The 24,572-nt window shown below is 37.6% G+C and overlaps 1 protein-coding gene and 1 long non-coding RNA gene across 4 annotated transcripts in view; one reads left to right on the forward strand and one right to left on the reverse strand.

Annotated features, from left to right (window-relative positions):
• The window catches only part of MAPRE2 (microtubule associated protein RP/EB family member 2), a 79,314-nt gene that overhangs the window by 18,181 nt on the left and 36,561 nt on the right, over positions 1-24,572 (forward strand). Inside the window, exon 2 of one of the 3 annotated variants that reach the window (XM_070747726.1) lies at positions 5,468-5,529. Coding sequence is in view for 2 of the 3 variants with exons in the window: in XM_070747725.1 (XP_070603826.1) it covers positions 17,440-17,558 (119 nt within the window). In the remaining variant the exon portion in view is untranslated. Of the gene's footprint in view, positions 1-5,467; positions 5,530-17,267; positions 17,559-24,572 lie in introns of those variants that run through there. The other 2 variants (XM_070747725.1, XM_070747727.1) reach the window with 2 other exon arrangements.
• LOC139164958 (uncharacterized) lies at positions 11,333-17,060 on the reverse strand. Its single transcript, XR_011558720.1, has 3 exons — positions 16,920-17,060; positions 16,618-16,823; positions 11,333-11,965 (listed from the first exon to the last, which is right to left on the reverse strand). It is a non-coding gene; the product is annotated as an uncharacterized lncRNA (long non-coding RNA).

Consider the following 24,572-nt stretch of genomic DNA (forward strand, 5'->3'; position numbering starts at 1 on the left):
CATTTTTTTGTCCTCCCTGGGCTTTAGGAGGCTTTCCTGAAGCCTGGGCAGGGCGAAAAATGGCACAATGGGTCTACTGGAAGTCTGGAGGCTTTAGTGAGGCCTGCACCCTGTGGGGTGGCAGCGTAGGGGGGGGGACATGCGTGCATGTACAGGGGGAATGCATTGCATTATTGGTGTGGGCAAGCGCCTCCTTTTGGAACCCAAGGAAAAAAAGGTTTGCCATCATTGGGCTATATTCTTATATAAATTTAGTGTTCTTGTCTTTTTCCCCCCCATCAAATATTTTCCAGATAAATCTTTTTGTTTAATATGTTTTTTCCCATGGTTACTTAATGAACTTGTTTTTCTGTTTTAGATTTTGTGTTTCACAAAGATGAATATTAATCACTAAAATATTTTTGCTTAACGCCCCATTAACTTTACATTAGCACTTCCTGCATATATATGTATTGAAAAATCAATATTGGCAAAAAAAAATGTCCATACCTGAACAAGGATTTGCAAGTGGTGAAATATCAGTTCAAATAGTGTATTGAAACAAACAAACTGTATGAATAGGCATGTGAAATATAACTGCAGTTCCATTGACAAATTTCCAAATCATATTCAAAAAAAGGAGAAGGAACTGCTTTACTGTAAGTCAGAAATTTGTATCTTGAGTCAGAAGTTCCGAGATAGGCACAGTGCTTGCAGAATGCCATTTTCTTAGTGCACTGCGAAACAGATTAAACAGTGTACAAATAAAATGATATGTAAAACTGGATACTGTAGTAATTTAAAATATAGCTCTATTGTTCATATATTAAAATAGAAATTATAATTGTTATAATTATATGATTTTTTTCACTACACAGTTACGTTTCATTGATTTATCTGCAGTCTATAGTGAGAAACCATTCTTAAACAACAATTTGGCTGATTCCAGTTCAGTACAGATAATACAACTCTTAGAAATTAATTATGACATATGAATCAATTCACACATTGCAGCATCCAAATACACTATATTTTTGTCTTCTGATGCATAGTGGATTAGTTGTGTTTAAACTCTGAGCCATTTGTTCACTATGTTGGGAGTTGCAATTGGTTTGGAAGCAATATGCATGTGACAAGGGAGAAAGAAGGATTTCCCTTGCTGTTTGTAACTATTAAGCCTCAAATTAGGGGCTCAGCTGGTGGGAAATGAAAACACATATTTTATATGTGCAACGTGTTCTTACAATATACATTTAATGTACATTCTCTTCATCTGAATAGACCCTGAAGGGACTTTAGAGGTCCTCTAGTCCAACTCTCTGCTCAAGCAGGAGGCCATATTTCAGACAAGTGACTGTCCAATCTCTTCTAAAAAATCTCCAGTCATGAAACCCGCACAACTTCTGAAGGCAAGCTGTTCCACTGGTTAATTGTTCTTACTGTCAGGAAGTTTCTCTTTAATTCCTGATTGCTACTCTCATTGATTTTTTTTCATCCTTTTTTCTTGCTTTGCCTTCTGCTGCTTTGGAAAATAAGTTAACCCTTTTTCTTTGTGGCAGCGCCTCAAATACTGGAATACTGCTATCATGTTACCCCAGTCCTTCCTTTTTTAGAGTAGCCATACCCATTTTATATAGGTATCAGTATATATTTGTGTCTGTGTCTGTGTGATTCAGAAATACAGTGATACCTTGTCTTACAAACGCCTCATCATACAAATCTTTTGAGGTACAAACACAGGGTTTAAGATATTTTTTGCCTCTTCTTACAAACTATTTTCATCTTACAAACCCACCGCCGCCACTTGGATGCCCCGCCTCCGGACTTCCTTTGCCAGCGAAGCGCCCGTTTTTGCGCTGCTGGGATTCCCCTGAGGCTCCCCTCCATGGAAAACTCCAACTCTGGACTTCCGTGTTTTTGTGATGCTGCAGGGGAATCCCAGCAGCACAAAAACAGGCGCTTTGCTGGCAACGGAAGTCCAGAGGTGGGGTTTCCCAGAGAGGGGAGCCTCAGTGAAATCGCAGCATCGCAAAACCACAAGAGGTCCGGAGGTGGGGTTTTGAGGACTTCCATGCTTTTGCGATGCTGCAATTTCACTGATGCTCCCTTCACTGGGAAACCCCACCTCCGTTGCCAGAGAAGCACTCATTTTTGCGATGCTGGGATTCCCCTGCTGGGATTCCCCTGCAGCATCGCAAAAACACAGAAGTCTGGAGGTGGAGTTTCCCATGGAGGGGAGCCTCATGGGAATCCCAGCAGCACAAAAAAGGGCGCTTTGGCTGGCAAAAGTGGTTAATTTTGGGCTTCCACGCATTAATTGCTTTTCCATTGATTCCTATGGGAAACATTGTTTTGTCTTACAAACTTTTCACCTTAAGAACCTTGTCCCGGAACCAATTAAGTTTGTAAGACAAGGTATCACTGTACTAGGTAGGATATAAATTTGTGTTTGCTATTAAATGAAACAACTATTAACAGTAGCTATGTCTTCCACAGGGATAAATGACAATTTTTTTTAATGTTTCAAGTGACTGATAAAATTCTGCTTAATTCTGAGGTTTTTCCCCTCACTATTTGGCATTTGCACAGCACTGTTTACTGGTGATTACTGTACTTTGCTAACATAAACTTTTCCATAGTACATTAGGTTGGATTCTGGCTTTTTCTCAAGGCCTATACTAAATAGCTAAACATATTTGTAAATCAATCTGCATATCAATACAAACTTAACAATATTTGGTTTATTATTATTATTATTATTATTATTATTATTATTATTATTATTAGATTTGTATGCCGCCCCTCTCTGTAGACTCGGGGCGGCTCACAACAGTTTGAGACCAAAGATTTGCAATCTTATACATACATTCTGAAATCATCTTATTTTAGTAGAATTGTACATCTACTAAACCAGTGATGGCGAACCTATGACACGCGTGTCAGCACTGACATGCGTAGCCATTTTCGGTGACACGCGGCCGCCAGAGAAACGGGGAGCTTTAGGGAGTGGCCAAGATGCAAATCTCCCCACTTTCCAATTTCCCAGCGACTGCAAGCAGGTACGGCAAGCACAATTATTATTATTATTTTTCCTCTCCCCTTAATTTTGTTTTGCACCTATTAAATTTTTTTTGCGCCGGTTGCCATTTTAATTTCACTCCCAGGGCTATTTACCCGGGGGTCCTACTTTGCTTACATTAAACTGCTCATCCCGTAAACAAATATTGCTCTGCCAGGAAATGTACTCCAACCTCCCCTCCCCTGCTTCGCTTCTTTCCCTCCACGAGAAGCGTGCGGTGTCCCCTCCCCTTGGGTCGATCACATCGGGGAGGGCGGAAGAGAAAAATTGAAATCCCTCCGCCGAGATTGGTCTTGTCCTGAGTTTTCAAACCCGGAAGTAAGGTAGCAGCAGCAGCAGTTGCTGCTGTAGTCATAATAATAGTTGGAACCCCTCAGCGGAGTCCTGCTCAAGGCGCCGTTTCCTCTTATAGCTGTTACAGGAGACGGTGCTAAGGTAAACCCTTACCGGTTTAAACGTAAAGGATGAGGGGTTATTAATTTGTAATAAAAAACACCATGCCAGGCTCGCAAAAAAGAGAGTCCGAAAAAAGAACTGTGTGGACGTCGCGCCGTTTGCTTCCTCCTTTGGCGGCTCGTAACTAGATTTTTACAACCCCCCTCTAAATAAAAGCACATGCCGGGAGGGGTGGGGACGAGGAGGGGGGAAAGGTTTGAGGAGATCAAGTAGATTGAGAAGATCAAGTAGATCAAGTGGGTTGAATAGATCGCGGTGTCATCCTATGCACGTTACTCGAAAGTAAACCTCAGTTACGTGCTGCCCAGGGTGCAGTCTCGGATGAATTGATATTCTGACTGCAGCAAAAAAAAAAAAGAGACAAAATAAAAGGGACCTTTTCTCCCCCACAATGCACCACAAGCTGGGCTGGAGGCACCTGAAAGTGAGACCCCGAAGCTTTACATCCTAACTAACCCTAATTCAAATCAAAGCATAGAAAGGCTGACTCGGGGGTGTTCCTTAGTTTTTTTTCCTCTCCCACCTCTTTCTCTCCCAAGTAGTAACTGTGTTGCACACTTCTTCTCTCTCCCCCCTTCCTCCCTTCCTTTCTTTCCACAATGCCATGACTGCAAAACATGTGGAAGGAGGAGGGGAGTGAAAAAAAAGACGTAGCTGGGACTGCTCCTGACCCTCCGGTTTTTTTCTCAAGGTGACACACCACCCGAGTTATGCTCGGTTTTTTGGCGAATTTTGACACACCAAGCTCAAAAGGTTGCCCATCGCTGTACTAAACACTTGTAAACACTTGCAGTATTTATAATGAAATCAATGGAACCACTGTGTTCAGTATATCTCTGTGCCTATCACAATATGACAGGAGAGATTTAGAATTATTAACCACAGCTTTCAAATACAATTTCTATTGTACATATAAACTCCTAGCAGCCCCTCAAAGATTACAATAGAACTCAGCCATCCCAACCAACATAATAATGACTGCATATGTTAATTTACTCATTTTCTTAGCAGCATTGTATTGCTATGAATTAATTCTGGGCGGGCCATGTTAGCATGGTTTTTTTCCTTTGCTTTGAGGTTAATTTTACTATCCATGAGAGGCTTTTCCAACCTGTGCCTCATAGAGGTATTCAAATATAATTATCATAATTCTGCAGCCTACTTAAGCATTGGAGAATTCTGGGAACTGCAGCTCTAGTGTCCCTAAAAACATTCTGGACAGAGGTCTGCAACCTGTGCCTTTGGAGCCACATGTGGCTCTTTCATCCCTCTGCTGCAGCTCCCTGTCACTCAAAATATGCACCACGACCGCCAATGTGCAACATCCGCCGGCACGCGATTTATTGATGTTTTCGACCCATCTCCTCCCTGAAGTTCAAAATATTTTTGTTGCATGCAAAAAATTTGATTTCTCTGTAGCAGTTCATTGATTTCATAAATGCAACACACTATAATTTTTTTAAATACTTAGCATAAAGATAAAAAAATAATATATGCAGTTCTATCTTCATTTTAGATGTCAAAACGGTTTGTGGCTCCTGGTTTTTTATTTTCTGTGGGAGATGGGTCCAAGTGGCTTTTTGAGTGTTTAAGGTTGCCAACCCCTGTTCTAGGAGAAGCATCTGCTTTTTTATTTTGTGATGGTGATTGGACAGTTTTTTATTGCATGATGCAACATTTAAACAGATGCAATGATATGCCCTAGGGGTGTTTTATTTAATAGCTTCTATAAGCTGTAGTGTAAGGATTGCACCATCGTCCTCTTATCCTGAGAGACTTGCTCATTGGCATGAAAAAGTGATGCTTTGTTCAAATTTTCAGATATTTTATTCAGATATGAGGATTCTAAAACAAGATTCAATTGATGTCATAATCAGGATGTACAAATGCAATGTACTGGATATTTTTTCTATTTTTCTGTTAAACTAAACATTGCTATATATTTTTTTCTAGTATCAAATTGCTATAAGAAAGGATTCATCTCAGCAGACACTACAAGTGGATGAATATACAAAGTAAGTTCTAAATACTTGTTGCACTACTTAGCAGACAATAAATTAAATGTCATATTTATACACATTGTTCTCTTGATATGAAGTCTAAAGTACCTGACTAAAAGTATAAAACAATTACCCCAAAACATCAATACAGTATTACGATCAATGTTGATGTTTATATATCTACACAATCAATAAAACAGTTCAGTGCTATAGTAAATTCATACTGATTAACTAATAAATATAAGATATTGGAAAAAAGATAACATCAATTTAAATTACCCCATTAATAACTACCGCATTACAGCAATTAAATATTTAGTAAGTAGCATACGAAATGATATAAAGATATATCCACAAGGTGGCAATGTCTGGAAAAAAATATTCTTCAGACAGAGATTCTTAGTGTTGCTATAGAAGTAGCAAGATCTTATTTGGGGCTTGAAAATGTCTATTACAAATACGTACTGTCATTTTAAAAAGAACATAATAAACATCCACCCTTCAAACTATTGTAAACAATGAAGTATTCAATCAAAGGAACAGTAATTATTACAATTCTGTTTACAGTATTGAAATCAATTAATAGAGATAAATGTTTAATTTTTAATGAAGCAGGTTTATAGTCCTTCTGATCCAGTTTTGAGGAATTTGGTTTTTTTTTAAATAGAACATTTAAATTAATAATACCTAAGGAACAGCTGTTTGTTCTTTGCAATCTTGTACTGTATTATCCACAGCATAAAAGTTTTGCTCCAATCCAAAAGATTGGATGATATTGAACTAATTAAATGAACGAGTTCTTTCACCATCCAGTACTGGTCACCCACCATATTATAAAAGATATGTAGAGACTTTGGAAAGAATGCAAAAAAGAGAAAACAAAGATGATTAGGAGGCTGGGGGCTAAAACATGAAGAATGGTTATCATAACTGGGTATGTCTAGTCTTGTGCAAAGAAGGATTAGATATGATTTATTTATGATTTATTTATTATTTAGATTTGTATGCCGCCCCTCTCCGCGAACTCGGTGCGGCTCACAACAAGGCATAACAAATCGTAACAAATCCAAATAAATTTAAATATTTTAAAAAGTTTAAAAGAACCCCAATATCCTAACAAGCACACACACAAACATACCATACATAAATTGTACATGCCCGGGGGAGATGTTTCAGTTCCCCCATGCCTGACGGCAAAGGTGGGTTTTAAGAAGTTTACGGAAGGCAGGCAGAGTAGGGGCAGTTCTAATCTCCGGGAGGAGTTGGTTCCAGAGAGTCGGGGCCACCACAGAGAAGGCTCTTCCCCTGGGGCCCGCCAACCGACATTGTTTAGTTGACGGGACCCGGAAAAGGCCCACTCTGTGGGACCTAATCGGTCACTGGGATTCGTGCGGCATGATAGCATTGTTCCAATATCTAAGGGACTGCCATAAAGAAGAGAGGGTCATCCTATTTTCCAAAGCACCAGAAGGCAATACAGAAAAAAAATGAATGAAAACTCATTAAGGAAAGAGCAACCTAGAACTAAGGAGAAGTTTCCTAACAGTGAGAACTATTTTAACCAGTGGAACGACTTGCCTTCAGAAGTTGTGGGTGCTCTATCATTGCAAGTTTTAAGAAGAGACTGGTCATCCACTTGTCTGGAATGGTACAGGGCCATTATGGCAAACCTATGGCACGTGTGCCACAAGTGGCACGCAGAGCCTTTTCTGCAGGCATGTGAGCCGTTGACCAGCTCAGCTGCACTGCGCATGTGTGAGTGCCTCCTGCTGTCCAGCTGAGTTTTGCGTAAGACAAGGTCATGCTTTCTTCTCACTTTCTGCAGCCCATGACTTCCCAGATCTTTGGAGATTCCACCCCCAGCGCTGTTTGGGCACTCAACGCTTTCCCCCCTCCCAGCTCCATTTGTGGATGGGAGGCTTATCCCCCCCCCCACAAGCTCCATTTGGGGAAAGAGGCGTTTACCCCCTCCCAACTTCTTTGGGGATGGGGGGCCAAAATGGGGGGGGTCACAGGGGTCCTCTGCCACCGCCGCATCTTTTGCCTGACGAAGATTGCCGGAAGCGCCTGTGGCTGCATTGCACGGAGCTTGAAGGCAGTGCTTGGGGCTCTATTCTCCCCACCCCAAGAGAAGAGCACTGGTCCTAAACGGAGAGAAAGGGGCTTTTGGAGCGGAGGATGAAATGGGGGGTGCGCATGGGGGGAGACAGGGATCCCAGACAGAGAATCAGTCACGCAGGAGGCTTTGAAACTAGCACTAGCCCAGGATTGTTAGTCTATTTTCGTAGGATATTCTGTTTTGAGTGGAGGAGTGAAGGGCTCTTCTGGTGAAATATCTTTGGACATTTTCAAGGGTGTTGATGTCTGAGATGTGGTATGGGTTCCAGACAGATGAGCAGTAGTCTAGGATGGGTCTGGCAAAAGTTTTGTAGCCCCTTGTGAGTAGTGTGAGATTGCCTGAGCAGAAGCTGCGTAGGATCAGGTTAACAACTCTAGAAGCTTTTTTGGCGATATAGTAGCAGTGGGCTTTAGCACTTAGGTCATTCGATATTAGTATTCCAAGGTCTTTTACTGATTGCAGGGGCAATTCTGTAGGCTGTATTTTTAGTTCAAATTTGGCTGAGCCTTGCTGGGTGATGATGTAATGAAAGTGCTTTGGATAATTCCTAATTTCCCCAATTCCTCTTTGCTGTCTGAAGGAGATAGATCAATGTTTGTAGATTGGTCCAGGGCTATTAACAAAGGTTGGGAGGGTGAGTGAGCTGAGCCATTCCTTGAGAGCACATTGACAAAGGGGAGGGGGGCTATTAAGAATGAGTCTTTCTTTCTGCCTAAAAGCATGTTTCTGGGGATATTCTATATCTATTTTAAATATCTCCTTGGATATTTCATTTTTCTAGGATAGGGGTGGGTGCTAACTTCCTACACCCTGAAAACATACATTCTAAATTGTTGTAGGAGTTATAATCTTTTGGAGCTGTTTTTTTTCAGATCTTCAAGGAAAAGATTTTCATAATTGTTTGCACAGTCACAGAGAATGCACCTTAATGCATTTTTGTACATGAGAACACAATCTTTTGCAAGACTAGGAAGTTGTACATCTGCTAAGATTATATAATTCCTATTTTACAATACTATTATTACTTTTGAAGCTAAATAAAAATAAAAAGTACTTGCAAATCAATATCTATTGAAGGGAAAAGACCAATTTTTGTATATATCTTGTATTGTTTCACCCGTTATTGAAACTTAATGGCGCATGTATGCTTTCCAAACATGATTATCTAGTTTCCTTTGCCTTAGTCCTGGCAATGACATTATCCAGGAGTGATTCCATAGTTTAAAAAAGGGTATTGGAATAAGAAGGAAAATTGTAGCGAAGTACTGGTATTGTTAAGAAATAGTTAACCCTATCTCATTCATGGGCTGAGAATAAGATGAAGACATTGTCATGGAGACACAGCAGAACTAACATGTTGCCAGAACTTGTTTGTGCTATTGAAAAGTAAAAGTGGAGAAAACCCCAAAGAGACGGGGAATCATATTGTTAGAAGTTTACTTAATAATGACAATAATGTTAGTATATAATATATTGGCCTTAAAACATGGTTCTATTAATTAACTTGGTATTCCATGGTAGAGTAGAGCATTTTAGCTGGTTATATGACAGGTAAGGGATTGAATCCTCTGTATGTTTTCCTGCATTTTTTATTTATCTTCTTTTTATTTTAATTTATATTGATTGATTGTGTGGTTTCTGTGTATTCTTAATTGTTTGTGTACACCACCCAGAATTATTATGTGGGATGAGTAGCTTTATAGATGGAGTTAAATAAATATTCATTTAAAAAGCTACAACTGCATGTTTCATATTAAGCACATGCTTTCTTCTTCAGTTCAAGGCCTTCTACAACTTCTTTTTTGTATTATCAATCATACAAAGTTTATAGCTTGATCTTGTAGTTCTTCAGGAACTAACAGAATATTTTCCAATGCTTTAAAAAAAAGCAGCCTGTTTCTATAGAAGTCAGATCTTCTTGAATGCTAAGTTTTGAAGCTTTTCATTTGGTATGTTCTGCTATGATCAACTGTTGGCTTGACATTTTTAGGCATGTTTAGAAAATAAGAAAATTCCTTCTAAAAATAAATGTTGCCTTTTTAGACAACATCAAACTTTCCACTGTTTCCTACATTTATTTTTATTCTTGTTTGTGTTCATGTGACCTTAAAGACTCCGCACTAGTTCTGAAACCAAATGAATAAAACTGCTGGTCCTCTTCTTCTGTGATGCTGGGGTTTTTTTCTTCTATTGCTTTGTCCTGGATGCAAACAGCTTTTTGGGCAATAGCCACGGCTGCTGAATTATGCTAAGGAAGGAATCTTAGTGAGCAGATTCTATCCTAGTCAGTTTCTCCTTTACAAACACATTTACAAACACATTAGAGAACTAAGATTCAAAAACTCTGCATTGATTTTTCCTGACCTTTTATATATGTAATATGCTTATATTTTTGCTTTAATCACTTACTGGCCCCTAAGCTGAAGCAAAACATACCTTTGCTTTCCTCCCTTCCTTATACAGAGGCTACGCAGCACCTTACAACCAGGGATAAAACTGTTTTGAAAACTTTTGCTTGCAAAAGAGCTGCCATACATTCTTTTATCATAGTGGCAACTGCAGATATTTTGATAGAAATATATGTTGATTTTACACCAAGGCACTTTCCCCCCTTGTAACAGCTGCTCACAGGATTTACTGAAAACCTGGATGGCAACAGGATGCTGGCAGTTTATTTTCTTTGTGTATTTAGGTCAGCAACAGGGAGAAGTGACTGTCTCATATTATTCCTTACCTATTTGCGTCATTTGGAGAAATTAAGATGGTTAGAGATAAAATTCAAATGATTTGTGGAAGATTGAAAAATGTCCCAAAGCAGAGGGCATTTTCAAATTAATTAAAATTCAATTCCATAAAGCCAAAGAGCTAAACATTCTAATTTAGATGATAGGAAGTGAAATGTGGAGGGAAATTTTGTGAGGAGATAAAACTCTCATCCCTTCTTGATCTCTAGTCTCTCAAATTAGTTCAGCTTCTGCGGCTTTCCCAACAATCTGAGGGCATTGGGGGGAAAACAGAAATTATCTTTCCTGCTTTCTCTTTTATTGTTTGTTTCTTTTAAGAACCCTTACCATAAGATCTACCATAGTAGTGCTAACTTACAAAACAAATTGAATGTTGTTGTATGCAAAAGGCAGGAATCCTGGCAGGGGAAGTGATTCTTTTGTTCTGTCTTTATGCCAATCCCTTTCATATAGAGCAGTGGTTCTCAACCTTTCTAGTGCCGCGACCCCTGAATACAGTTCCTCATGTTGTAGTGGCCCCCAACCATAAGTCTAGCAGCAATTCTCCCCACAGAGCTTTAAGCTGATTGGTAGGAAGGTCAGAGGGACATGCCCACTGCAAACACCTGATTAGTCGGATTATAAAAATATGTTCCAAGGCACCAAAATAGAAGCTTTAGTTCCTAACACCATGGAAAATTTGACTTTTCTCATGATCTTAGGTGACCCCTGTGAAACAGTCATTCGACCCCCAAAGGGGTGCCGACCCCCAGGTTGAGAACCACTGATATAGAGGATACATTTGTTGTGAGATCTGTTGCTCAGTAATAGAATAGGGAAGATTTACAAGGAAATGACAGTATTGGATCCCAAAAGAATAGGAAAAGTTGCACAGTGGAAATGAAACCTTCATCATTTTCATTCTTGGTAGAGCTTTCCATCTCTCTTTGCTGCTGAAATGTTTACACACACACACGTTTCAAGTTTCAAGTTTTATTGGATTTATATGCCGCCCCTCTCCGAAAACTCGGGGCGGATAACAGCAATCATAGACAGTATACAATAATAATCCAATACTAAAAGCAAATTAAAACCCCTTAATATACAAAGCCAAACACACATACAAACATACCATGCATACCATTGTAACGGCCTAGGGAGAGAAGAAATCTTAATTCCCCCATGCCTGGCGGCAGAGGTGGGTTTTAAGTAGCTTACGAAAGACAAGGAGGGTGGGGGCACACAACCCTAAATATCATTTTTAAAATGGCTTTAATGATCTCATTTTTCTCACAGAGTGATAATGGTTTACATTCCTAACAACTTTGTCAAATGAGGTGAGAAATAATAACCATCCTGATCAACTTAATGAGTTTGTTATTTATTTGACTTAGTCTCGTTCTAGCATTCTGTTTATTACTCCTCGCTGAGATGAAGATATATATTTCACAGAATGTTTGCAACAATATGTGCGAGCGACAAGGAAAGAGAGAATGGGAGCTGTGAATAGCTTTCTCAGTATTATTTGGCAGTTCATTTGTTCATCCTCCTTTTTGTTCTTGGCAACTTCCTTTCTTGGGACTCTTGCATCTGGTTACATGAACAGTGCCTAGAGGAACAGAAGAGCCACTGTTGTTCACAAAATATTTTCAGACTACATGTCCTTTGAGCCTCTCTCCTGTTATTTATGTGAGCATCTGATAATCATTAATGCAAAAGGAAAAGAAATGGCTGTGACATAGGAGACCTCTTGAGCCAAAAAAAAGATACTCTATGCAATTTGTAAGCTGATTGAAACACATTTGAATGTACTGTATTCTCTCCCCCCCTCCCACCTTTTACAGGCAACTTTGTAGGAACAGCATGGGATGCATATCTGTAAGAATATCAGCCATTTAAAACACACACACACACACACACACACACACACACACACACACACACACACACACACACACACATAGAATCTCCTAGTGTAAAAATTCCCCAATCAAAGTTGTTCTTGGAAAACAAATTATGCTAACAAAATATGTTAGGGTCTTTTAATTTTAATGCTTCATTATTTGAATCTGGTTCTTCTGTTCTGATGAAAGCTACCCAAGTAGAACAGTTTAAAGGAATGCTTGGAATGAGTTTTATGCCTAAAGAAAGGGAAATACTGAAATCAAGATATTTTTAAAGAATGTTTTAAAGATATTTAGTCTGTTTTTTTTAAAAAAACACATTTGCACTGTCCTATTTAATAAGAAATATTTTCTTTGTTTTCATTTGGTGATGGTGGGGAGAGGGTGAATGTGCAACACTCTCATTAGGCATAGCTCCTGCACCCCAAATTACTGCTTATTAATTTGCTTAAAAGGCATAATAAAAGAACCAAACAGTATTCTAACTACTTACTTTCAGTCTGTGTTTTTATGTCAGTTAGTTCATAAGTGGAAACAGAGCTTTGAGGAGAATGTACAACTATAGCTGTGGGAGATGGAATTCTACTAAATGACTTAGTGTATTTGTAGCAGCTTGTGATGATGGTAAAATTAAGTACATCTGTAATGTGTGCATTGTTTCTAAGCAGTGAATGTCAGCCAGGCTAAAAAGTCTGCTATCCATATGGAACTTATATCATTTTTTCTCTCTGTTGTCAGAATAGTTCTGCCAAAATTGAAACTATAAAAAAAGAAAACAACGTAGGCCCTTTTCCTCCTTTCTACTGTAATTTTACCAAATGCAGCTGGAATAAAACAGCTGGTATTGAAAATAGGTGTTCCCAGAAAAATAGTGGATTTTTTTTTTCAGAACTGAAACAAATTTAACATGCAATGCTACAATGTTATATTCAGTATTTTTAGAATTTGTTGGATAATGGGCTCAATGAACTAGAGATTGAAATTACCTTTTTTTAAAAAGTAGGTCAAAATATTTTTACAATATCCAGAACTATTCTCTCAGCGTAGTTTACAGGTTTTTAGATGAATCTATTAGGTTATTTTTGCATCCATGTTATTTTTTTTAATGGTGCAACTATGTATCATAAAGTGCATTTCTCAAAGAAAGATAAAAGATGTATATAATCCAACATCTAGAATGATACTTTAATATTTACTGCATATCAGGTTTGTCTAATCTGCATCCCTTAGGCTGCATAAGGCTCTGGACAGCTAGTGCAGCCTGCAAGATAATAAAAAATATATAAAAAAGGAAACTTGTTATTTATATAGATAAACTATATTATATATATTTATATGCGGCCCAAGATAATTCCACTTATCTGCTGTAAACTATTACTGCCTTACTGTTTACATAGCACTGTAAATATATGTAATACTTTGTAGAATTCATGAAGTACATGATATGCCCTTGGCAAATTATAACATAATGTGGCTCAGAAAAAATGCAATAAAAGTACAAACTTTTTAAATAAAAATAAATTGAAAAGTAAAATGGAACTACTTCAGATAATTTTAATAGCAATCGCAAAAGCACTTAGACTTATGTACCACTTTAAAGCTCTCATATATATTTTCCCCAACAATCTGGATCCTCATATGTGGAATTACATATAGCATGAAAACCAGAAAAGCTTTACCAAAAGTTTAATTAAAAAAAATGGAATGTGTGTGTGTGTGATTGCATCTTGACACTGTTTGAAAAATTGAAAAGCAAAAGTGTTTTTGAGGAGTCCTTCAGATAGAAAATATAATACAACTAAAATAATGCGCAAAGATGTATCGATACTATACTTTAAAAACCCTCCCTTTTTATGAGCCTGTAATTCTTATTCAGTGTAGAATCAGGAATACTGGCCAATGAGTCTTTTACATTAAATTTTTGGATAGTTTTCTTTAGGATCTTGGAGTTGATACATTATGCATTTGAGTACATTATGTACAGGATCCTGGATTAGGTACATTATGCATTTGAGAATCAAAGCAAGAAGTAGTAAATAATTTGAGCATCTGATATGAAAAGATATGGCTTTTCCCTTATTTGTTCCACAATCAATATTCAGGACATATGGAGAAAAATTTCTATAGAGGTGTACTTGTAAAGAAAGATGAGAAGTTCAGTATATATATGAGAAAGGAAGCTATAGGATTGCAGTGTCAAAAATTATGGATAGACTGTAGCATGGCAGTTATCCTGACTGAGAAATTCAATCGATTTCCAGAAAACTGTGAGATAGTGTACACATGTGCATTTTCGCCACTCAAGGAAAAGGTTAGCCATCACTGGTGTAGATCAGTGATTTTCAACCTTTTTTGAGCCGTGGCACATTTTTTACATTTACGAAACCCTGGGGCACATTGAGCGGGGGGAGGGTGGGGGCTAAAAAAAGTTTGGACAAAAAAATTCTCTCTCTTCCTCCCTTTGGTTCTATTTCTCTCTCCCTTCCTCTTTCTCTCCCTTCCTTCTTTCTCCATCTCTCTTTCTCTTCCTTCCTTCCTCTCTTTTTTGCTCTCTTTCTCTCTCCCTCCCTGCCTCCCTCTATGTCTTTCTCTCTCTCTCTCCTTCCCTCCCCCTTTCTCTCTCTCTATTGCTTTCTTTCTCTCTCTTTCTCTCTCTCTCTTGCTTTCTTTCTCTCTTACTTTCTCTCTCTCTTTGAGCTTCGCGGCACACCTGACCATGTCTCACGGCACACTAGTGTGCCGTGGCACACTGGTTAAAAAACACTGGTCTAGATGATGCCACCTGTCTTGACTGATATTGAAATAGGTTAAGTTAAAACAAATACAGAGCCAAGCTAATGTGATATAGTGATGTAGATTTTCAAAATTAGGACAAGGATAATTTTGGTCAAATTACTACATAATCTATGAATGGGCAGATAGCCTTTGTTTGGCTTCAGTTATTTTATATTGATTTACAAATTACTTTAAATGTACCATTTCCCCCCAAATAAGACATCCCCTGATAATAAGCCCAATCGGGCTTTTGAGTGCATGGCAATAAGACCAAGCATTTATTTCAAAGTCCCAAAAAATATAACATAGGTTCTTATTTTCGGGATAACATGATAGTGTAATTTATTTAGATTTTGCTTAACACAATTTGTTAATCCAGCTCTTTGTGGTCTGCAAAGCTTATTTTTCGCAAATCATTTTTGAACAGCTCATGTACATAATGATATGAACTTCACCCTAGGCAGCTTTGGAGAAAATATGGTAGGCACAGATATTAGGAATTCATAGAAAATAAATGGTAATTTTGTTTATTTGGTCCTTACTTCTGAAATTTCTAAGCCTATCACTCACAAAAACTCCTTAGCTCTCCAATTTGCTCACATGACCTAAATTAATATTGCAAAATCCACAATTTATCTATTATTTGAAGGAATAGCTCTTCAAAAAAAATTGTGATTTGGTGGATACTTCTCTTCTCCCTGCTTAAAAGATTATAAAATCAAAGCTTTATTACTTTATGGTAAGTAGATGAAAACAATTGTCAGGCAAGGACACTTGAGACCAAAGGAATGCTGTTATTTGGGTACTTAACAAGATAGTTGTTGAGATTTGTTACTTTTTACAAAACACATTTAACTGCCTTCCTCTTCATGCATATTCTGAAGGAAGAAAACCATCAAAGAGATTCCGTGAATACTCTGAGGTTTTTAAAATGCATTTAAACTTTTCAAGGTGACTTCAAAAGCCTTTAAGAAAGGAGAGTTTTTAGATGAGTTTTTCCTGCTATGAGTATGTAAGAGGAAAATGAAAAATGTTTAACAACACACATAAACTTTATAGTCAGATCTTTAATACTGTACTGTAAAAATTCAGCTGCACTGCATTACTCATTTGTTGGTTAAAAATAAATAAGGAAGGAAAATGTATTGAAGTCTGAGAAGTGTTTTTATGATGACAGTGATGAAGATTATACCACACAAGCACCTTATTAGGATTTATGTCCACAATTCTAATATTTAAAATACTGATGCCATCTCAGTTTTGTACACAGTAGTTTTGATACTGCTTTCAGTCATGGAGCCAAAGATAATTTGCTATTGTCAAGGTGGAGATGATAGGGGCTATATAGCTATGAACAAAAAGGCTTTTCATTTTGTTTTCTAGGGTTATAATTGTAAAAAAATTATTATTGGCAAGCAAGGAGAGAATTGGAAATGCTTCTTTGTTCGTTTTCATACTTAGGTGTGGGAAGAGCTTTTTATCATGCCGTTCTTTGCTTGAAAATAAGTTGCCTTAATGGAAAAAAAGCCAAAGGGAATAACAGTGCAATCGCCATTTCAATAGAACTCTGTAGAAAACTTGCCTTCAGTCCGCCATCTCTCTTGCTTTTATCTACTGAGAACTACTTCCCATGCTGTGCACATTCCCCAAGCTTCATCCGGCATGGTTATTGACGGTAAAGGGAACCTCGTAATTTTAAAACTCGGTTTCTTCGAGCAGTTTAATCGCATGTTTTGATTATACTATTCCGGTCCTCTTGTTACGGTTGAGCCAAAAGAGCGGAATGGTCTGAAAAAGGAGGACAAATGATTACTATATAAAATTTGACGAACGGGCGTGAGGCGTGAAAGGAAAAAAAAAAAGAGCTAAACCGAATAAACGTACTGGCGGGGTATGTTTTTTTTTTTTTCCAGAGCGTGCGCAGCCGCTCTCCCTTCAATGCCTCCCTTTTCCTAAGGTTTGTTTTCCTCTTTGTATCGGCAGCCGCATTTTAACACAGCGCGCGGGTGGAGGGAAATCGTAGAGGAAGCGAGGCGGGGGGGGGGGCGCGCGCGGGGCCCTACGTGCCAGATGTTAGCCCCGCCCCCTTGCGTCTGTTTGGCTGCCTCCGTCGTGGCCGCGCTCAAAAACCCCTCGGCGTGAATCGAGATCTGATGAGTTAGCCGGTTGCTATGGCGACGAGCCGGTCACGTGGCCCGGGTGCTGCTCCCGGCTCTTTGACGTCACCGACCAGAAAGGCGGGTGGGGGGGAAAGAAGACGGCGGCGAAGAGAGGCGGACGGAATCGGTAGTAAAAGGAAAGCAGGGGCAGCGGCGGCAGCAGCAGCGGCAGCCCAGCCCGTCCCAGCCTCTCCTCGCCCAGGCAACCAGCTTCGTTGGGCTGCTTGCTTTTCGGGAGCGCTCCAATGCCTGGTCCTACTCAAGCGCTGTCCCCAAATGGAGAGAACAACAACGACATCATCCAGGATAACGGCACCATCATCCCTTTCAGGAAGCATACAGTGCGAGGGGAGCGCTCCTACAGGTAACCCCGCTCTCTCTTTCTCTCACACACACGCCGCCCTGGGTGCGAGTTTGGGCGTGCGCGCTGCATGCGCGTCGTGGACACACACACACACACACACACACACACATCCTGACCCCTTGGAGAATTGCTGCAGTGTCGGGTGGAAAAAGAGCAGGGGTTGCACGACGTTGCATAATAAAAACAGCGGGGCACCGAAGCCTAATCTAGCGTGTCTCCTCGTGCAAGCGGGTAGCGTGTTTAGCAGTTTTAACTGAGCTGCTTTGCATTGTCTCGCTGGAAAACCTCTTTGTGAATGTTCTTTTTCGTCTTGCAGAGGCGCTTTCCCTTGCCTTATTTTCCAGCTCCCCTTCTTTTTTCCCCTTTCATTTGCATGGCGAAAATAGGAGGTGCATTCAGGACTGAGTGCATTTTTTGTGTGTAGGTATACAAACATAAACACACACACAAAGGGCTGTAGTAAGAATGCTGGTGTTTTTCCCCCCCTTCATGTTCTTTTTTTGCAAAGCGGGCATTTGGAAGATCGCAAGAGAGGAGGCTGGGAGAGAGAAGAAAGAAGCAGGCTTTATATAATGGTGCACTGCCTTGGTGTGCAGGAGGGAAAATGGAATCCTCCAGATTAAGCCTGCAGTCTGTGATGTTAAATCACCAGATTGATGGAGCTTTGTAAGAAATGCAACCCACTGATTGGTGGAAGCTTGACAGTAGAGGTCAGAGTGTCAGGAATACATTAAAAATCCTCTTAATACCCGGTTTGGAAACTAGGTGGACTTGTACCTTAGCTGCCAAAGGAATAGGGGACAACTAGGGACATCAATTGACATCCCTGGGTTTAAAAAAAAAAATATTATCATTACATTTCTTGCTTTGATAGAGGATTGGCTGTTTTCTTATCCATAGTTGCAAAGCATCTTTAATAATAGCTTGGCATGTACCTTTGGTAGAAGGGTTCCCTCTTTCTGCCCCTCCCCCTAGACACATTAGCATATCTGGCATGTTCCCCTAGATAGAATCATTAAGATTGCTTCCATTTTCAGTAAGGATAAAAGTGTAGCCGAGAATGAGCCTCATGTTTGAGGCTTACTTATCCCTGCATTCTGAAAAGGTAAGAATTATTGAATAACACATTGGATGCATCCATATCTTTTATGTTTCTTCCCCACAACCGATAGTCTATCATTTTCTCTTTTTAACAGTATCGTGCTCTGGACAAAGCTTCTGAAAATGAAAATGTGTTAATGTTTTAACAACACTGAAATATAAAATCAGAAAAAAATTAAAATCAATTTGAGTAGTGTATGAATAGTAATTTAAAGCAGCATTGCTGCGTGCCATTAGCTTAGCTAAAGCCAATCTAACCCATAGGTTCCTATTTTGTTTATGAATGGCTGAAGTCACAAAAATGTTTTAAAATATAACGTTGAATTATTTGTGAAATCCAAGTTCTTATTCTTGTATTTGTTAACATCTATTCAGTCTGGACTAATTTGAAAAGCACTAATTGCTTAAGCTTTTCCCTTGTGTTTTAATATAGCATGTTAGGTGTGGCACTAATTGGACCTTGAAAATATGGAATAATTCCTGAAATTTTGGATTATTTTTGTTTAAGTCTTATTGAGAAGTTAGAATGAAGATATTTCTTATCTTTATTCATTCCACTATGTAGATTTCTGTTGAAAAATTTATTTGATAAACCTTTTATTGTTGTGAGCTGCCCCGAGTCTTCGGAAAGGGGTGGCATACAAATCTAATAAATTATTATTAATTATTATTATTTATTTAAAAACTGATCTGTCTAATGTTATTCTCATTAATAACAGGACATTTCATGTTTGTTGACAAACTCAGAGATTGCATTGAAGATATAAATACTGTAACATTACTACTGAAAAAAACATTTACTTGATCAACAGTATATACTGATTTTTTTTTCTTTAAAGTAAAAGCTTTTGCTTAGAAAATTTTATGTTGCAAAAGTCTAGGTTAATGCAAAAATGTAACATTATTTGGGCATAACTGCAAATATATTTCAAAGGATCATGGAAATGCTTAGCTTAGCTTAGGTAATAGGCTTGTGTTTTATTTCTTCCCTTCTCCAACATATTTTAAAGTTTTCTGAAATAAATATGGTACAGAAGTAAAATATTCCTGCAGCACTCTAATTGCTACTAGTTGATGGATGTTGTGTTTTATTTCTGACATGTGCTAACTGTATGATTACAGATAACCCATTCTACATATTTTCACAAGCCAAAAACACCAAAATACAAATTTATGAATAATCCACAGGCTGGCATCTGAAAGCCAAATACTATTTAGTTCATATTTCACCGAGGTGCATTCTTAACAGCCACCATGAAATTGTAATTGTTTCAGTTGGTCTGGCTCTTCTAAAGTATGCCAAGATCAACTGAAATGGAAGCCTCTGTATGAAAGTAAGCTGATATTTGAACAATTTCTGATCCATAAAAATGTCAACTGTATGATTTCATGTGTATTTACTTCCAGAAGAAAAACAATCTAAGAATGTAAGTTGTGTAATTATGGTGCCACTCTGGCAATGATCTTATATTATTTTTATAGCATATGAGTATTTATACAAACATAATTCCCATTACATAAAGTAGACTTACTCCCAGCTGCAACTCCCTAGTGTTGTGGTTAATATGTTCTATTTGAATTAGAATAACAAAAACATAACACACTTTAAAATAAAGATTAGTATTTTCTCAAATCATTTCCTCAATTTTTGAGTGCAAAAACAAAAATGGATTGATTCCTAAAACTGAAATCATATAAGCCTCCAAACCAGAGATGCATAAATTTTGTTCTTAGGACCATATACAACCTTCTAAAAACAATAACAAAAAAGCAACAACAAAGGCGGACCCTACAAAAGTTGCCACAGGTTTGGAATTTTAATATTCCACTTTGGGAAATGTTCATATACTGTACGTGAGAAGTAATCATATTAACTTATTATTGAATTTAAAATTAAAATTAAAATTATATTTGGTCCCACCCAACTTTTTATCCTCATTCTGTCACATGTAGTAGTGGTTTTCCTGATGCAACACTTAAAAGACCAATTGCCTGGCAAAGGTTGTTCACTTCTGCACTCTTCTGGATGCAAAGCTTATTTCTTTGATTTTCAATGGTTTCTGTTTCCTGCTTAGCTTTATCTCTAGGTTGTTATTATGCCTTATATGCTGAAATGTGGTTAGTAAATGTACTTTACATATGAAACTTCCTTGGCTTTTTAATGTTGTAAAAACCCTTTAAAAAGTTCTTAGTAGTGGCTACTTTGGAAGCTGTTCCCAGTTATCTCTGCTCACGCACAACAGTTTTCCTTTGCTGATAAAATACTGATCAGGAAACAGTGAAGAATACAGCACAAAATGGGGAAGTGCGGAAGTGTCAATTTGTTGGGTCACTTCCACTCAAAATATTGTTTGAATTAAGACTATCTTACTTTTTATTAACCTGAATTCTTATATTGAATACAAACATCCTCAGGACTTTCCAGAGAATTTGCCAGCATTCTTTCTGGTATTATAACTGAGAACTGGTATTTGTTTCTTTTTGTATTTTGAAATATAAATAAACCAACTTCTGTTGGCATAATTTTTAAAAATAGATGCTAGCATTTAGATTGCAGGATTTCATTTTTCCAGATGTAATTTTAAGCTGAAGTTTTTTGGTTAATTTTGGAGAGAGTTGATAAAGTACACCCACTTGAAAAGCTTCCAGTAAACCAGACTAACATTTGCTTGATACTGCTCTAGAAGTTCTCTGAAATCTTAAGGAGACCCAGCAAGGAGTCTTCTTTTCTTCTTTTATGGCTCTACACATGTGATATGTGATCATATTGCTTATCTAATTTCTATCGAACATTTGTTTATCATGGAGAGGAAATAAAATAAAATTGAGGATTAGTATTCTCTGTTAAGTGAGTTAATAATTGTCACTCAAGCAAGTCACTCTCATAATTAGTTTCCTGTTGAATCTTGTGTTTTTCAAATTCTAGAATTAAATCAGGATTTTTCTATTAATGTTAGCAATATGTTGTGTATTGGTAATTCCAACTGACTATTTGTTTGAAGTGAGATTTGAACACACCCTAATTGTCTCAACAGATTTCTTTTTTTTAAAAAAATCTTTTTTGTTACTCTTAGAAAAATTATGTGGTAATTTGTCCAAAATGATTCTGTGTCCTTTAATCTAGTATATTTTCTACTGCCAATTTCCATTAAGAAATGGTCAACAAAATTCTTCACAAAACTGTTATGTATGATAATTATTTTGCATTATATAGGAAAGCAATACAACCAGCATTTTAACCGTACAAATTAATGAACTTTAACACAGCCATTATATAGACTTCTTAGTTGCAGATGTGTGATATTGTACTTTCCTCTGAAAATATGGAATTAATATCAGAGAAATAATAGAGAAGGACCCCTTTTTCCATTATTCATTCGTAATGGTATGGGTAGTCTTCAACTTACAATTACAATTAGGCCTGGAATTTTGGTTTAATTCATTGGAGTCATTTAGTGAGGTGCCTATGTGTCCGCCTCATTCAACAACCACAAACCTGGCCCTCATAGAAGTGGTCACTACTATGAAAGAGCTGCCTGCGGAAAGTGGGTAGGCAGCTCTCCTCCATGCACAGCAGGGAAATCCTGTGCTGTGCTGCAAAAACAAAGATTGGATCCCAAAGAGCCAATTTTCATTTCTCCATCCTACCGCAAACCTTCCCCTCTCCTCCATGTGTGAAAGGGAACTGCCAGACTGGGCCAGAGAAGGGAAGTTGGATCCTGAAGATCTGAACTGCCTTTTCCTGAGCCAGCAAGATGATTCCTCTCCCCTCATTGTACAAAAGAAAATTTTGCTGGGCTGGACTGGAGAAAGTAAGTTTTTGCCTTCTGTGTTCTAGCTTTTTTGCCCTTCAGAAACTTTGCATTCTGGCTAGAAAACTAGCAAATGTAATTTTTCTGAGCAGTAATATGATCCTGTGATGCTGACTTTCTGAGGAAGCAAGTAGAGAAGATTGCAAACGGTGATTACATGATCGCAGGACACTTGGCAACCAGTCATAAGGTTGCCAACTGCCTGAAATAAAAGCATATGACCTCCTGGGTGGTGCAGCAGTAACAAAGAAGGGTCATAAGTAATCTTTCATGAGTCTCTTGTAATTGTAACCTAAGTCATTAGGGGATTGATTGTAAATTGATGACTACCTATATTAAATTCTTCCATCCTTCTAAAGTTTTGGACTTCTTTATATTCTGAAAACACTTTTAACTTTTTACAGAACTGACTAGAGAATTCCAGGTTATGAATTTCATCAGACATCTCTAAATCTTTGGGGACATGTGGGTTCTAACTTACTTCCCTGCCAGTTTGCTTCGTCCCATGCCACATGTGTGCGCAGTGCTGAAAAGTCCCCAAAAAATTAAAATAAGACCACACGCACAGTGCTGGAAACATATTGGGCGAACAGAGAGGAACCCACTACTTGTATCTAAATACTATTTTTTCAGTAGTAATGGTCAGTAATGGTCTCTTTGATTTTTAATAGGAAATCCAGGGGATTTCCTTACATTCATTCTCTTTTTTTGCCCTTTTGCAAGTAGAAAAAGTTTTCCAACTCATTTTTTTTCATTAACATGCAAATGTACTACTTTTTAGTTAGTAATGAAATCTCTTGCGTGGATAAACCAAAATAGAATGGATTAGGAATGTAGCTCTTAGTTTTAGATACAATTTTTCTTCTTCTAATTAATTAGTATTTTATTGATGTTCTTTAATGTTCATGATTGAGCTAGATGCTTTAATTCAATTCAATTTATTAGATTTGTATCCGTCGCTCTCCGAGGACCCGGAGCAGCTCACAACATGCAATACAAACAATATGTATACAAATCTAATAATTAAAAAACAGTAACTAAGATCCCATTATATAAAAAGCAGTCAGTCTACTATTAATACCTATATTCAGTTGTTTCAAGAAAAAAATCCAGTTCTGTTAAATACTGCTCCAGAGAAATAAATGTAAGGTTTATTATTATTATTATTATTATTATTATTATTATTATTATTATTTATTAGATTTGTATGCCGCCCCTCTCCGTAGACTCGGGGCGGCTCACAACAACAATCCAGGTTTGCTCAAACAATGTTAGGCAGATTATTTCAATAATTATATAAATTATTATTTCTCATTTAAAAAATTCTTACAAGTATATTGGGATGCTTCATGTGAAAAATGACATTGCACAGGAAAATTGTGGGATATTTTTTAGTCTACTAGAAATGAGTATTTTCTCCTTTCCTGATCCCAGTTTTGTTGAGAATTTGAAAAGAAATTCTTCAGCATGTTTAAGCATATATTTCATAGCAGCTTAGTCTTGTTTCAAATTTGTATATAAACTTTACATTCTAAAGATGAGCAGCTGCTTGCCATCTTACAGTAACCTTTGATAAAAAAAAGCAGTAATGGTCTGCTGTTGCTGCAAAAAAAAAGCAAGATTTGGTAGCATCTCAGACTAAAAGATCTGTTATGACATACCTTGGAATCCAGTTTATTAAATTACAAAAAGTTATCTTGACTTGGCAAGTATTAGTTTTAATTGGAGTCTTTAAGCAGTGAAGTTGGAGAAAAATGAAATGTAACATAACACAGACTTGGAGTCTCTAAAAAAGAATAAGATATAATATAGTTTTTAAATGGAAAAAGAAGTTATTGATTTATGTCCTTTCAGTGCTCAGAAGTTGTAACAAAACTTAAACATTGTAACAAAACTTAAAAAGTAATATAGTTTTGTCATCTTGAAAGCTAACTTTCAAATACCCATTTGTCTATAGCCAGAGGTTCCAAAATCAGATTATGTTCTTTATTTTAGAAAACCCCATTATTTAAAGAAAATATATTGGTGTATTAGAAACATTCCCAGTTTTTTTAATCAGAGAATTCATAATACAATAATTCTACATAAATGAGCTCTCTTT

Source organism: Erythrolamprus reginae, chromosome 3, assembly GCF_031021105.1.
Source record: "Erythrolamprus reginae isolate rEryReg1 chromosome 3, rEryReg1.hap1, whole genome shotgun sequence".
NCBI lineage: Eukaryota > Metazoa > Chordata > Lepidosauria > Squamata > Dipsadidae > Erythrolamprus > Erythrolamprus reginae.